Source organism: Carica papaya, chromosome 2, assembly GCF_054855325.1.
Source record: "Carica papaya isolate Zhongbai chromosome 2, ASM5485532v1, whole genome shotgun sequence".
In the NCBI taxonomy this organism is placed as follows: Eukaryota; Viridiplantae; Streptophyta; class Magnoliopsida; order Brassicales; family Caricaceae; genus Carica; species Carica papaya.
The window spans coordinates 12,827,691-12,843,609 of NC_142310.1; the positions used below are offsets into that span (position 1 = coordinate 12,827,691).

Genomic DNA, 15,919 nt, shown 5'->3' on the forward strand with positions numbered 1-15,919 from the left:
AATGGTTAAATAAGGGATGAGCTACACCAGCCCTATAAAGACATCACACTATCTCACCGCCACAGAAGTAAAGGTGGGTAAAAAACACAAAAATGACCAATGGAGCATAATTTATAACAAACTCGTTTATTAACATAAAAGCCTTTACTGTCCACTTACCTCGGTGAGATCCATGAAAACAACATATAAAAGCAATAACATTATCATCATCATGAAATCATATAGACTTTATAACATAACACTTACCAAGCCTTTGCATATCAATCATTAAACAACATATTTTCCTCTTTCACCAGCCTACTAGTATCCATGGGGATCCATAAGGGTCCCGCTACCCGTGAACCCTTAACATTTATAACCTGATTATAGGGCCGTCCCCATACCCCGTCCGGTATGGGCGCCAAAACACATAAGGTCTCCATACCCCGTCCGGTATGAGAGATCACGTTCCCGGTAGGGTTCCCTACGGACCCGGTCCGTCCACCATCTCCCAAGATATCTAGTCAGGCTGTCCACATTATTCATTTATCAATTTACATTGCACCCATTTTTTTGCAGATGATTCTTTCGACGTTATGCACGACTTAAATTATGGTCCGCAGGTTTATTCGCAAATGTGAGTCACAGCGCCATGGCATTTTACATGATATTTGAACGAGAACGGGAGTTGCAGTGCGCACACACAAGGAAACAAATGACGGGAGGGGGAAACAAAGAGAAGGAGTTTATTTATTTGCAGCGCGAAATTAAACAGGAACGATCATACCAGCACTAATGCACCGGATCCCATCAGAACTCCGCAGGTAAGTTTGCTTGGGCGAGAGTAGTACTCGGATGGGTGACCTCTTGGGAAGTTCTAGTATCGCACCAATTTTTTTTCAGACGAGTCGTTCGATGTTACGCGCGACTGGAACTATGGTTCGGTAGTTTAAACGCAAATGTGAGTCAAGAAGAAGGAGCATTTTAATCGATTATAGAACGAGAAGGAGAGATGCAGTGTGAATGCACAAGGAAACAAATGATGGGAGGGGGGAGGGAAGGAGAAGGAGTGTATGTATTTTCAGCACGAAATTAAACAGGTGCGATCATACCAGCACTATTCAACGGATTCTATCAGAACTCCGCAGGTAAGGGTGCTTGGGCGAGAGTAGTACTAGGATGGGTTACCTCCTACGAAGTCCTTATATTTCACCCATTTTCTTGTGAAGTCCTCGTATTGCACCCATTTTTTTGCAGATTATTCTTTCGACGTTACGCGCGACTTTAATTATGGTCCGCAGGTTTGTTCGCAAATGTGAGTCACGACGCCGTGGCATTTTACTTGATATTAGAACGAGAACGGGAGGTGCATTGTGCACGCACAGAAAAATAAATGACGGGAGGGGGAAGAAAGGAGAAGGAGTGTATGTATTTGCAGCGTTAAATTAAATAGTTGCGTTCATACAGCACTAATGCACCTGATCCCATCAAAACTCCACAGTTAAGTGTGCTTGGGCGAGAGTAGTACTCGGATGGGTGACCTCCTGCGAAGTCCTCGTGTCGCGCTAATTTTTTTTCAGACGGGTCGTTCGATGTTACGCGCGATTGGAACTATGGTCAGCTGGTTTATACGCAAATGTGAGTCAAGAAGCAGGGCCATTTAAATCGATATTAGAACGAGAAGATGAGGTGCAGTGTGAACGCACAAGGAAACAAATGATGGGAGGGGGGAGGGAAGAAGAAGGAGTGTATGTATTTTCAGCACGAAATGAAACAGGTGCGATCATACCAGCACAATTTCATCGGATCCCATCAGAACTCCGCAGTTAAGTGTGCTTTGGCGAAAGTAGTACAAGGATGGGTTACCTCCTGGGAAGTTCTCATGTTGCACCCTTTTTTTTTCAGATGGGTCGTTCAATGTTACGCACGACTGGAACTATGGTCCGCTGGTTTATACGCAAATGTGAGTCAAGACGCATGGGCATTTTAATCAATACTAGAACGAGAAGGAGAGGTGAAGTGTGAACGCACCAGGAAACAAATGACGGGAGGGGGAAGAAAGGAGAAGGAGTGTATGTATTTGCAGCGCGAAAATAAACAGGTGCGATCATACCAGCACTAATGCACCAGATCTGAACTCCGCAGTTAAGTGTGCTTGGGCGAGAGTAGTACTGGGATGGGTGACCTCCTGGGAAGTCCTTATATTTCACTCTTTTTTTTTTTGATGGGTCGTTCGACGTTACGCGCGAATAGAATAATGAACTGCTGGTTTATTCGCAAAGGTGAGTCACGGTGCCGGAGCATTTTACTTGATATTAGAACGAGAAGGAGAGATGCAGAGTGCACGTACAAGGAAACAAATGACGGGAGGGGGGATGGAAGGAGAAAGAGTGTATACATTTGCAGCACAGAATGAAACATGAGCGATCATAGCGGCCAAATCATGAACAAAATGGAATCAAATATCAATATGCTTTGTTCTATTATGAAAAAAATGGATTCTTTGTCATGAAAATTGTTGCTTTGTTATCACAAAATATATCAATTGCTCCTTATTGCTTTTATTGTAATTCTACTAGCATTCTCCTTAACTAAATGGCTTGACAAGCTGCTGAAGTGGCTGTTATATACTAAGCTTATGAGGAAGAAAGTGTTGTTGTGACTTGCTTCTTTGGGCTCTAGGTAATTACTCCTGACCCAAGAGTAAAAACATTTGCTGAATACTTCTCTTATCCTCCAATGAACTAGCCCAATCAGTATCTATGAACACACATGAACTGAAATTATAAGCCTTTGAGTACCAAATGCCATAATCCATAGTTCCAGCAACATAATGCAAGACTCGCTTAGCTGCTCCAAAATGAAACTTTGATGGATTTTGCATAAACTTAGAAATTAAGCCAATAGAATATGTAATATCGGGTTGATTGTAAGATAAATTAATCCTTTAACCAAGCTTCCAAAGCTTTTAACATCACCCATTTCTCCCCCTATCTTCACTCTGTAATTTTTCATTGACATTTATGGGTGTAGCTTCATACTCGCAATTAATCATGCCAAATTTCTTAAGAAGATCATTAGCATATTTTTTTTAAAAATAAAAATTCCATCTTCAACCCATTGAACTTCAAGGCCAAATAAATAACGTAGCAAACCCATATCCAACATTTCAAACTCATGCATCATATGTGATTTAAATTCAGTCACAAGAGAACTAGAGGAGCTTGTATAGATGATATTATCAACATGATGAAATCTTTTTTACCTTCCTTCTTCAAATAGAGAGTAGGTTTATTCTCACTCCTTAAGAACCAATTTTGTTAAAAATATATATCAATTTTACTATGCCGTACACGTGATGTTTGCTTCAAACCATATAATGCCTTCCTCAACTTGTACACTTTTTTCTCTTTACCTTCAATTATGAAACTTTGTGGTTGGGTTACATAAACCTCTTCTTATAAATCATTATTCAAAAATGATGATTTAACATCAAATTAATAAATAGGCCATTGTAATTGTGCAACCAATGCTAAGACAATTCTTACAATTTCAAAGTAAGCTGCTGGAGAAAACATTTCTTCAAAATCAACATGTTGTTTTGCATAACCTTTCCCCATGAGCTGAGCTCTATGCTTTTCTATATTTCCATCAGCAAAAAATTATGTTTTAAACACCCACTTCAAACCGGGGTCGCATGCTTTGGTACATTTTGGTGCTTCCTGGATGCATGGCAAACTTCGAGCCATGGGACTCTGTCATGATGTCCTTTTTAACTCACTGTCATCTGGGACACACACCCTGTCTTGGAAACAAAGTAGTCCATCGGCAGATATTCGGAATTCTGAGCTCCCTCCCTGTTTTGCATCCTTCTTGCGGGCTACCAGGGCGGGATCAACTGTCTGGGCTTCCCTTATTCTCTGAATTAACTCGGGCTGGACTGTCAAGCGGCCCAAACATGTGACTCTCTTCAGATCATGAAGTCGAACCTGTTGTGTGGTCCCAATTGGTCTGCATTCTGAAACCATCAAATGGGCTAAGATACCTGCACTTTTCCTGCTGAGGGCATCTGCTACCACGTTGCCCTCACCCAGATGGTATAAGATGTCACAATCATAGTCCTTAAGGAGTTCCATCCACCTTCTCTGACGCATGTTGAGATCCTTCTGAGTGAATATGTGTTTCAAACTCTTGTGATCGGTATAGATCTGAAAGGTCTCTCCGTACAAATAATGGCGCCAGGTTTTCAAGGCATGAATGATTGCGGCAAGTTCCAAGTCATGGGTGGGATAGTTCTTCTCATGATTATTTAACTGTCTGGACCCGTATGCTATAACCTTTCCATGTTGCATCAGGACACAACCCAGGCCCAGATAGGAGGCATCACTATAAACTGTATATCCTCCTGATCCACTCGATAAGGCTAGCACAGGTGCAGTGGTCAGCCGCTTCTTTAATTCTAAAAAACTTCTTTCGCAGTCTTCATTCCACTCGAACTTGGCATTCTTCTTTGTGAGTCGGGTTAGAGGAGCTGCTAGACTGGAGAATCCTTCAACGAACCTGCGGTAATAACCTGCCATTCCCAGGAAGCTACGGATTTCCTTAACTGATGTCAGTTTCTCCCAACCAAGTACCGCTTCAACCATTTTAGGATTCACTGATACCCCTTCCTTCGATATGATGTGTCCTAGGAAGGCAGTCTGCTCAAGTCAGAATTCACACTTACTCAACTTCGCATATAGCCTCTTGTTTCTAAGGACCTGCAAAATTTGGGCCAGATGGTGAGCATGCTCTTCTCTGCTTTTTGATTAGACTAAGATATCATCGATGAACACGATGACAAACTGATCCAAGAACTCTCTGAAAACTCTGTTCATCAGATCCATAAAGATTGCCGGGGCATTGGTTAGCTCGAATGGCATGACCAGTAACTCATAGTGTCCGTACCTGGTTCGGAAGGCCGTCTTGGGGATGTCTTCTGTTCTTATCTTTACCTGATGGTAACCTGATCGTAGATCTATTTTAGAAAAGACATGTGCACCCTGTAACTGATCGAAAAGGTCATCAATCCGGGGAAGGGTAACTTATTTTTGATCGTGACCTTGTTCAATCCTCTGTAATCAATGCACAGTCTCAACGTTCCATCTCCCTTCCTTGCAAAAGTGACTCCGGCACCCCAAGGGGACACACTGTGTATAATAAAACTGCTTTCTTGTAATTCAGTGATCTGTTTCCTTAGCTCATCTATCTCAATGCGGCTCATGTAGTAAGGAGCAACTGAAATGGGCTGGGTACCTGGCTGTAGGTCTATAGTGAACTTGACTTCTCTATCCACTGGCAGACCGGGGAGTTCGTCCGGAAACACATCTGGAAAGTCTCGGACTACAGGAATCTCTTGAGTACAAATTTCCCTCTTGGGCTTGCCTAGTCAGAGAAAACAACAAGATTAAGGCAATAGAAGTTAAGAAAACTTGCCATCAAGGAATACGTGCTGAATAATTTTATTAATTTGTAAATGGCTCCTCGTTAGGAGGATTAAATACAACTTTCTTGTTGAAGCAATCTATGGTGGCGTGATACGCCGCTAGCCAATCCATTCATAAGATTACATCAAAATCCCCCGTGTCTAACCCTATCAGGTCTACACTCAGCTTCCTATTTGCTATCTCCACGGCACAAGCCCTATAGATAGCCTCCCCTAGTAGTGTTTCACCCCCGGCAGTAGACACAAACAACAGTGATTCAAGTTTATTAGGTGATACATTAATTTTAAAAGCAAAAGCATGTGAAACAAAAGAGTGCGATGCACCAGTATCAAATAAAACATGAGCCATACGGTCACAGATAGTATACATACATTGTACCACATCCGGGTCAGCGTCGGCATCCTGCTGGGTAAGGTTGTATGCTCTGCCCTGGATAGGAGGCCTCCCTTGATTCTGGTTCCTCGGGCACTCTCTGGCATAATGCTGGGCACTGCCACAAATACGACAAGTGTTGTTAAGGCGGTAGCAATGCCTCAAACTACGAGGCAGGTTTTCCTTATTTGGGAAGGCTGATTGGACTCGTCAGCAAGTTAAGTGCGAAGTTTGTTATGGGACCTAGAATTTACAATAGTGCTAAAATTCAGTATGTACTAAAATGTTATTATTAGATTGAGTTAAATAGATCAATAAGAATATATTAGTTTGATTTATTTTTCAATTTGTAATTGGAGGTCCTAAAAATTTTTATTGATTCCTTCCAGACAAAACGGACTGAGATTTTAAGATACGTATATTCTTAGATTATCGTTTTGTTTTGTTAATTCCGTATATTACATATTAAGTGAATAAGTATGGTTTACGAAATTTATTATTTAGTTTTGTTCTTATTAGGTTTATCTATTTATTTTAATTAAAAACATCATGTGAGGAAAAAAAAAAATACAATTTAATTTGAGCTGAACCGAATAAATTTAGATAGCGTTAGCGTTTTTTCTTTTTTTTTTTTTTCTGGCCCTATTCGGACTGATTGTCTCCTTTTTAATATCAACAAACACCCATGAAATGCCATACATAACTTACTGTTTGAGTGTTAATTTTCTAATGATATTTTCTCCATGAATTCATAAAAAAAAATTTTAACCCTGTCCATTTGATAAAATTAAATTATTTTGCGACATATAACTTTTCAAATATTCTGATAAAACAATATATCAAGGATATATCAGTGTGCAACTTTGTAGATACATATATACCTTGCTTAAAGCTCTATACTTTATATGCTTGAAATTAAAATCATTATTAATAGTCCAGAAAAATGGACAAATACAGGAGAAATTATAAACTACAATTAATGTATTATAACTCATTTGTCAAGAGAGATCGGAGCATGGGCTTCCTTCCCGTAATTCGTTATGCAATAGTTCCATACTTCCTTGCTTTTGCTGTGGGCTACAGGTTCATATGCCTCTAACTGTCTCATTGACAAAACGACATCCACCAAAATATGGTGACAATCTATCCCGGACTCTATTATTTTCAAACAACAATCTCGACTCACGCTGAGCTGATTTTTGGGAGCTAAAAGGTATCCCAGCACTTCAATGCTGCATCTCCCGTTAACTTTCTGGACGCAAGTTTGAAAGAATTCCTCATCGACTATATGATGCTCGGACTTGGGTGACGGGGCTATATCCTCTGAAAGTGCCGGTACAAAAAGCAGTCCTGTGGCGAAAAATAGTGCCAGAAAAGTGATGGAACAATCCAATTTCGCCATACTGGGAGCAAGGAAAAGTTTTCAAAATAGCTTGTGTACAATGGTTCTTCAATTTTAGAGATGAATTATATAGATGTTTTTTTTATAACGCTCACTATAACATATTAATTTAACATCTACACCCTCCTCCGTTAATTACATCCATTAATTAAGTTATTAATTTAAGATAGAAATTCAAATTTTAATAGTTAAACGAACTAATATTGACATACATATTACCTTATAAAAAATTAATTTCATATTTATTGGCTTTGAGATATTTTACGTTCGATCCACAAGATTAAAATATTTGTCCAACCTTTCTCAAAGAGAAAAACAAAAGAACATATTTCTCCAATGCCTCAAACTACGAGGCAGGTTTTCCTTATTTGGGAAGGCTGATTGGACTCGTCAGCAAGTTAAGTGCGAAGTTTGTTATGGGACCTATAATTTACAATAGTGCTAAAATTCAGTATGTACTAAAATGTTATTATTAGATTGAGTTAAATAGATCAATAAGAATATAGTAGTTTGATTTATTTTTCAATTTGTAATTGGAGGTCTCAAAAATTTTTATTGATTCCTTCCAGACAAAACGGACTGAGATTTTAAGATACGTATATTCTTAGATTATCGTTTGTTTTGTTAATTCCGTATATTACATATTAAGTGAATAAGTATGGTTTACGAAATTTATTATTTAGTTTTGTTCTTATTAGGTTTATCCATTTATTTTAATTAAAAACATCATGTGAGGAAAAAAAAATATACAATTTAATTTGAGCTGAACCGAATAAATTTAGATAGCGTTAGTGTTTTTTCTTTTTTTTTTTTTTTTTTCTGGCCCTATTCGGACTGATTGTCTCCTTTTTAATATCAACAAACACCCATGAAATGCCATACATAACTTACTGTTTGAGTGTTAATTTTCTAATGATATTTTCTCCATGAATTCATAAAAAAAAATTTTAACCCTGTCCATTTGATAAAATTAAATTATTTTGCGACATATAACTTTTCAAATATTCTGATAAAACAATATATCAAGGATATATCAGTGTGCAACTTTGTAGATACATATATACCTTGCTTAAAGCTCTATACTTTATATGCTTGAAATTAAAATCATTATTAATAGTCCAGAAAAATGGACAAATACAGGAGAAATTATAAACTACAATTAATGTATTATAACTCATTTGTCAAGAGAGATCGGAGCATGGGCTTCCTTCCCGTAATTCGTTATGCAATAGTTCCATACTTCCTTGCTTTTGCTGTGGGCTACAGGTTCATATGCCTCTAACTGTCTCATTGACAAAACGACATCCACCAAAATATGGTGACAATCTATCCCGGACTCTATTATTTTCAAACAACAATCTCGACTCACGCTGAGCTGATTTTTGGGAGCTAAAAGGTATCCCAGCACTTCAATGCTGCATCTCCCGTTAACTTTCTGGACGCAAGTTTGAAAGAATTCCTCATCGACTATATGATGCTCGGACTTGGGTGACGGGGCTATATCCTCTGAAAGTGCCGGTACAAAAAGCAGTCCTGTGGCGAAAAATAGTGCCAGAAAAGTGATGGAACAATCCAATTTCGCCATACTGGGAGCAAGGAAAAGTTTTCAAAATAGCTTGTGTACAATGGTTCTTCAATTTTAGAGATGAATTATATAGATGTTTTTTTTATAACGCTCACTATAACATATTAATTTAACATCTACACCCTCCTCCGTTAATTACATCCATTAATTAAGTTATTAATTTAAGATAGAAATTCAAATTTTAATAGTTAAACGAACTAATATTGACATACATATTACCTTATAAAAAATTAATTTCATATTTATTGGCTTTGAGATATTTTACGTTCGATCCACAAGATTAAAATATTTGTCCAACCTTTCTCAAAGAGAAAAACAAAAGAACATATTTCTCCAATGCCTCAAACTACGAGGCAGGTTTTCCTTATTTGGGAAGGCTGATTGGACTCGTCAGCAAGTTAAGTGCGAAGTTTGTTATGGGACCTATAATTTACAATAGTGCTAAAATTCAGTATGTACTAAAATGTTATTATTAGATTGAGTTAAATAGATCAATAAGAATATAGTAGTTTGATTTATTTTTCAATTTGTAATTGGAGGTCTCAAAAATTTTTATTGATTCCTTCCAGACAAAACGGACTGAGATTTTAAGATACGTATATTCTTAGATTATCGTTTGTTTTGTTAATTCCGTATATTACATATTAAGTGAATAAGTATGGTTTACGAAATTTATTATTTAGTTTTGTTCTTATTAGGTTTATCCATTTATTTTAATTAAAAACATCATGTGAGGAAAAAAAAATATACAATTTAATTTGAGCTGAACCGAATAAATTTAGATAGCGTTAGTGTTTTTTCTTTTTTTTTTTTTTTTTTCTGGCCCTATTCGGACTGATTGTCTCCTTTTTAATATCAACAAACACCCATGAAATGCCATACATAACTTACTGTTTGAGTGTTAATTTTCTAATGATATTTTCTCCATGAATTCATAAAAAAAAATTTTAACCCTGTCCATTTGATAAAATTAAATTATTTTGCGACATATAACTTTTCAAATATTCTGATAAAACAATATATCAAGGATATATCAGTGTGCAACTTTGTAGATACATATATACCTTGCTTAAAGCTCTATACTTTATATGCTTGAAATTAAAATCATTATTAATAGTCCAGAAAAATGGACAAATACAGGAGAAATTATAAACTACAATTAATGTATTATAACTCATTTGTCAAGAGAGATCGGAGCATGGGCTTCCTTCCCGTAATTCGTTATGCAATAGTTCCATACTTCCTTGCTTTTGCTGTGGGCTACAGGTTCATATGCCTCTAACTGTCTCATTGACAAAACGACATCCACCAAAATATGGTGACAATCTATCCCGGACTCTATTATTTTCAAACAACAATCTCGACTCACGCTGAGCTGATTTTTGGGAGCTAAAAGGTATCCCAGCACTTCAATGCTGCATCTCCCGTTAACTTTCTGGACGCAAGTTTGAAAGAATTCCTCATCGACTATATGATGCTCGGACTTGGGTGACGGGGCTATATCCTCTGAAAGTGCCGGTACAAAAAGCAGTCCTGTGGCGAAAAATAGTGCCAGAAAAGTGATGGAACAATCCAATTTCGCCATACTGGGAGCAAGGAAAAGTTTTCAAAATAGCTTGTGTACAATGGTTCTTCAATTTTAGAGATGAATTATATAGATGTTTTTTTTATAACGCTCACTATAACATATTAATTTAACATCTACACCCTCCTCCGTTAATTACATCCATTAATTAAGTTATTAATTTAAGATAGAAATTCAAATTTTAATAGTTAAACGAACTAATATTGACATACATATTACCTTATAAAAAATTAATTTCATATTTATTGGCTTTGAGATATTTTACGTTCGATCCACAAGATTAAAATATTTGTCCAACCTTTCTCAAAGAGAAAAACAAAAGAACATATTTCTCCAATGCCTCAAACTACGAGGCAGGTTTTCCTTATTTGGGAAGGCTGATTGGACTCGTCAGCAAGTTAAGTGCGAAGTTTGTTATGGGACCTATAATTTACAATAGTGCTAAAATTCAGTATGTACTAAAATGTTATTATTAGATTGAGTTAAATAGATCAATAAGAATATAGTAGTTTGATTTATTTTTCAATTTGTAATTGGAGGTCTCAAAAATTTTTATTGATTCCTTCCAGACAAAACGGACTGAGATTTTAAGATACGTATATTCTTAGATTATCGTTTGTTTTGTTAATTCCGTATATTACATATTAAGTGAATAAGTATGGTTTACGAAATTTATTATTTAGTTTTGTTCTTATTAGGTTTATCCATTTATTTTAATTAAAAACATCATGTGAGGAAAAAAAAATATACAATTTAATTTGAGCTGAACCGAATAAATTTAGATAGCGTTAGTGTTTTTTCTTTTTTTTTTTTTTTTTTCTGGCCCTATTCGGACTGATTGTCTCCTTTTTAATATCAACAAACACCCATGAAATGCCATACATAACTTACTGTTTGAGTGTTAATTTTCTAATGATATTTTCTCCATGAATTCATAAAAAAAAATTTTAACCCTGTCCATTTGATAAAATTAAATTATTTTGCGACATATAACTTTTCAAATATTCTGATAAAACAATATATCAAGGATATATCAGTGTGCAACTTTGTAGATACATATATACCTTGCTTAAAGCTCTATACTTTATATGCTTGAAATTAAAATCATTATTAATAGTCCAGAAAAATGGACAAATACAGGAGAAATTATAAACTACAATTAATGTATTATAACTCATTTGTCAAGAGAGATCGGAGCATGGGCTTCCTTCCCGTAATTCGTTATGCAATAGTTCCATACTTCCTTGCTTTTGCTGTGGGCTACAGGTTCATATGCCTCTAACTGTCTCATTGACAAAACGACATCCACCAAAATATGGTGACAATCTATCCCGGACTCTATTATTTTCAAACAACAATCTCGACTCACGCTGAGCTGATTTTTGGGAGCTAAAAGGTATCCCAGCACTTCAATGTTGCATCTCCCGTTAACTTTCTGGACGCAAGTTTGAAAGAATTCCTCATCGACTATATGATGCTCGGACTTGGGTGACGGGGCTATATCCTCTGAAAGTGCCGGTACAAAAAGCAGTCCTGTGGCGAAAAATAGTGCCAGAAAAGTGATGGAACAATCCAATTTCGCCATACTGGGAGCAAGGAAAAGTTTTCAAAATAGCTTGTGTACAATGGTTCTTCAATTTTAGAGATGAATTATATAGATGTTTTTTTTATAACGCTCACTATAACATATTAATTTAACATCTACACCCTCCTCCGTTAATTACATCCATTAATTAAGTTATTAATTTAAGATAGAAATTCAAATTTTAATAGTTAAACGAACTAATATTGACATACATATTACCTTATAAAAAATTAATTTCATATTTATTGGCTTTGAGATATTTTACGTTCGATCCACAAGATTAAAATATTTGTCCAACCTTTCTCAAAGAGAAAAACAAAAGAACATATTTCTCCAATGCCTCAAACTACGAGGCAGGTTTTCCTTATTTGGGAAGGCTGATTGGACTCGTCAGCAAGTTAAGTGCGAAGTTTGTTATGGGACCTATAATTTACAATAGTGCTAAAATTCAGTATGTACTAAAATGTTATTATTAGATTGAGTTAAATAGATCAATAAGAATATAGTAGTTTGATTTATTTTTCAATTTGTAATTGGAGGTCTCAAAAATTTTTATTGATTCCTTCCAGACAAAACGGACTGAGATTTTAAGATACGTATATTCTTAGATTATCGTTTGTTTTGTTAATTCCGTATATTACATATTAAGTGAATAAGTATGGTTTACGAAATTTATTATTTAGTTTTGTTCTTATTAGGTTTATCCATTTATTTTAATTAAAAACATCATGTGAGGAAAAAAAAATATACAATTTAATTTGAGCTGAACCGAATAAATTTAGATAGCGTTAGTGTTTTTTCTTTTTTTTTTTTTTTTCTGGCCCTATTCGGACTGATTGTCTCCTTTTTAATATCAACAAACACCCATGAAATGCCATACATAACTTACTGTTTGAGTGTTAATTTTCTAATGATATTTTCTCCATGAATTCATAAAAAAAAATTTTAACCCTGTCCATTTGATAAAATTAAATTATTTTGCGACATATAACTTTTCAAATATTCTGATAAAACAATATATCAAGGATATATCAGTGTGCAACTTTGTAGATACATATATACCTTGCTTAAAGCTCTATACTTTATATGCTTGAAATTAAAATCATTATTAATAGTCCAAAAAAATGGACAAATACAGGAGAAATTATAAACTACAATTAATGTATTATAACTCATTTGTCAAGAGAGATCGGAGCATGGGCTTCCTTCCCGTAATTCGTTATGCAATAGTTCCATACTTCCTTGCTTTTGCTGTGGGCTACAGGTTCATATGCCTCTAACTGTCTCATTGACAAAACGACATCCACCAAAATATGGTGACAATCTATCCCGGACTCTATTATTTTCAAACAACAATCTCGACTCACGCTGAGCTGATTTTTGGGAGCTAAAAGGTATCCCAGCACTTCAATGCTGCATCTCCCGTTAACTTTCTGGACGCAAGTTTGAAAGAATTCCTCATCGACTATATGATGCTCGGACTTGGGTGACGGGGCTATATCCTCTGAAAGTGCCGGTACAAAAAGCAGTCCTGTGGCGAAAAATAGTGCCAGAAAAGTGATGGAACAATCCAATTTCGCCATACTGGGAGCAAGGGAAAGTTTTCAAAATAGCTTGTGTACAATAGTTCAATTTTAGAGATGAATTATATAGATGTTTTTTTTTATAACGCTCACTATAACATATTAATTTAACATCTACACCCTCCTCCGTTAATTACATCCATTAATTAAGTTATTAATTTAAGATAGAAATTCAAATTTTAATAGTTAAACGAACTAATATTGACATACATATTACCTTATAAAAAATTAATTTCATATTTATTGGCTTTGAGGTATTTTATGTTCAATTCACATAATTGAAAATATTTTCCCAATCATTCAAAAAGAGAAAAACAAAAGAAAATGTTTATCCAATCCCTCAAATTATGGGTCAGATTTTCCTTATTTGGGCAGACCATTGGACTCATTAGCAAGTTCAATGCAAAGTTTGTAATAGTACCTAGAGTTTATAATAGTGGTAAAATTCGGCATATACTAAATAATTAATATTAGATGGAATTAAATAGAACGAATTAGAATACAGTAGTTTAATTTAATTTTCAATTTGGAATTAAAGGTCCAGAAAAATTTTATATGATTCCTTTCAGATTAAATGGAATGACATTTTAAGATATATGTATTCTTCGATTATTGTTTTGTTTTATTAATTCTGTAAATTACACATTAAATGAATAATTAATATTTATGAAATTTATTATTTACTTTTTATTTTGATTAGATTTATTAATTATTTTTTAATTAAAAATATCATGTAAGCAAAAAATGTAAAATTTATTTCGAACTGAACCAAATGAATTTCGATAGTCTTTGTGGTTTTTTTTTCGTATTCATTTTGATTCAATCATGTTTTATATTAATAAACATCCAAGAAATATCATACATAACATATTGTTTGAGTATTAATTTCCGAATGATTTTTTTCTTTGTGAATTTTTATAATTTAACCAGGTGTATTCCATAAAATTAAATTATTTAGCAATTTATAACTTTGAAAATATTTTAATAAAACAGTATATGAAGGATATATAAATATATAGCTTTGTAGATATACATTTATATTTACCTTACTAAAAGATCTATACTTTATACGCTTAAAATTATATTTATTATTAATAGTCCAGAAAAATGGACATATACAGGACAAATTATAAACTACAGTTATGTATTATAACTCATTGCTTCCTTCCTATAATTCAATATGCATTAGTTCTATATTTCCTTTTTTTTTTACGAGCTACAAGTTCATATCCCTGTAACTATTTCATTGACAAAGTGACATCTACCAGAAGATGGGGACAATCTATCCTGATGTCTATTATTTTCAAACAACAATATCATCTCATGTTAACCTGAATTTCGTGAGATAAAAAGTATTCTAACACTTCTATGTTGCATCTCCCATTAACTTTATCGATACAAATTTGAAAGAATTGCTCATCAATTATATGATGTTCATACATGGGTGATGAACTTATATCTTGTGAAAGTGTTGGTATAAAAAGTAGCTTGGCGGCAACCAAAAGTGCTAGAAAAGTGATAGAACAATCTAATTTTGCCATATTGAGACTAAGAAAAAGTTTTTAGAATAGCTTGTATACAATAGTTCTTTAGTTTCGGAGATTAATTATATAGATTTTTTTTAACGCTCTCTATACTAGATTAATTTAAAATGTACAACCCCCATTAATTACATCTCTCAATTAAATTATTAATTTATGATAAAAATAAAAATTTTAATTATCAATTAAACTAATATTGTCGTATATATTATGTTATAAAAAATTAATTTCACATTTACTAGCTTTGAGGTATTTTATGTTCAATCCTGAAGATTGAAAATATTAGCTCAATCTTTCTCAAAGAGGATAACAAAAGAAAATATTTCTCTAACCCCCCAAAATTACGGGGCAGATTTCCTTATTTGGGGAGACCATTGGACTCGTTAGCAAGTTCAGTGCAGAGTTTGTTATGTTACCTAGAATTTATAGTAATGGTAAAATTCGGTATATACTTAAAAAATTAATATTAGATGAAATTAAATAGACCCAATTAAATTATAATAGTTTGATTTAATTTCCAATTTGGAATTAGGGTCCTAAAAATTTTTATTTGAATCCATTCATATAAATGGATTGAGATTTTAAGATATATACATATATATTCTAATATTATTATTTTGTCTTGTTAATTCCATAAGTGGCCTAATAAATGAATAGTTATTGTTTATGAAACTTGTTATTTAGTTTAATCTTTATTATATTTATTAATTATTTTTTAATCAAAAAATCATGTAACGAAAAAAAAATATACAATTTAATTTGATCTTAACCGAATGAATTTAAATAGTCTTTGTTGTTCTT

General features: G+C 34.3%; 5 protein-coding genes and 3 pseudogenes across 5 annotated transcripts; 3 read left to right on the plus strand and 5 right to left on the minus strand.

Annotated features, from left to right (window-relative positions):
- Window positions 1-752: 752 nt before the first annotated feature.
- On the plus strand, window positions 753-871 carry LOC148268770 (5S ribosomal RNA; annotated as a pseudogene).
- An 883-nt stretch (window positions 872-1,754) lies between these two features.
- Window positions 1,755-1,873, plus strand: LOC148268771 (5S ribosomal RNA; annotated as a pseudogene).
- Window positions 1,874-2,078: 205 nt separating this feature from the next.
- LOC148268772 (5S ribosomal RNA) lies at window positions 2,079-2,192 on the plus strand (annotated as a pseudogene).
- Window positions 2,193-6,828: 4,636 nt separating this feature from the next.
- LOC110825107 (protein DOWN-REGULATED IN DIF1 11-like) lies at window positions 6,829-7,239 on the minus strand. The gene has a single exon (XM_022055569.2). The coding sequence runs from the start codon at window positions 7,237-7,239 to the stop codon at window positions 6,829-6,831; it is 411 nt and encodes a 136-aa protein (XP_021911261.2).
- Window positions 7,240-8,413: 1,174 nt separating this feature from the next.
- On the minus strand, window positions 8,414-8,824 carry LOC148268773 (protein DOWN-REGULATED IN DIF1 11-like). Its single transcript, XM_088212023.1, has one exon. It carries the CDS (start codon window positions 8,822-8,824, stop codon window positions 8,414-8,416), a length of 411 nt encoding a protein of 136 aa, XP_088068149.1.
- Window positions 8,825-9,998: 1,174 nt separating this feature from the next.
- LOC148268774 (protein DOWN-REGULATED IN DIF1 11-like) lies at window positions 9,999-10,409 on the minus strand. Its single transcript, XM_088212035.1, has one exon. It carries the CDS (start codon window positions 10,407-10,409, stop codon window positions 9,999-10,001), a length of 411 nt encoding a protein of 136 aa, XP_088068161.1.
- Window positions 10,410-11,583: 1,174 nt separating this feature from the next.
- Window positions 11,584-11,994, minus strand: LOC148268775 (protein DOWN-REGULATED IN DIF1 11-like). The gene has a single exon (XM_088212041.1). The coding sequence runs from the start codon at window positions 11,992-11,994 to the stop codon at window positions 11,584-11,586; it is 411 nt and encodes a 136-aa protein (XP_088068167.1).
- A 1,172-nt stretch (window positions 11,995-13,166) lies between these two features.
- LOC148268776 (protein DOWN-REGULATED IN DIF1 11-like) lies at window positions 13,167-13,577 on the minus strand. The gene has a single exon (XM_088212051.1). The coding sequence runs from the start codon at window positions 13,575-13,577 to the stop codon at window positions 13,167-13,169; it is 411 nt and encodes a 136-aa protein (XP_088068177.1).
- Window positions 13,578-15,919: the final 2,342 nt, after the last annotated feature.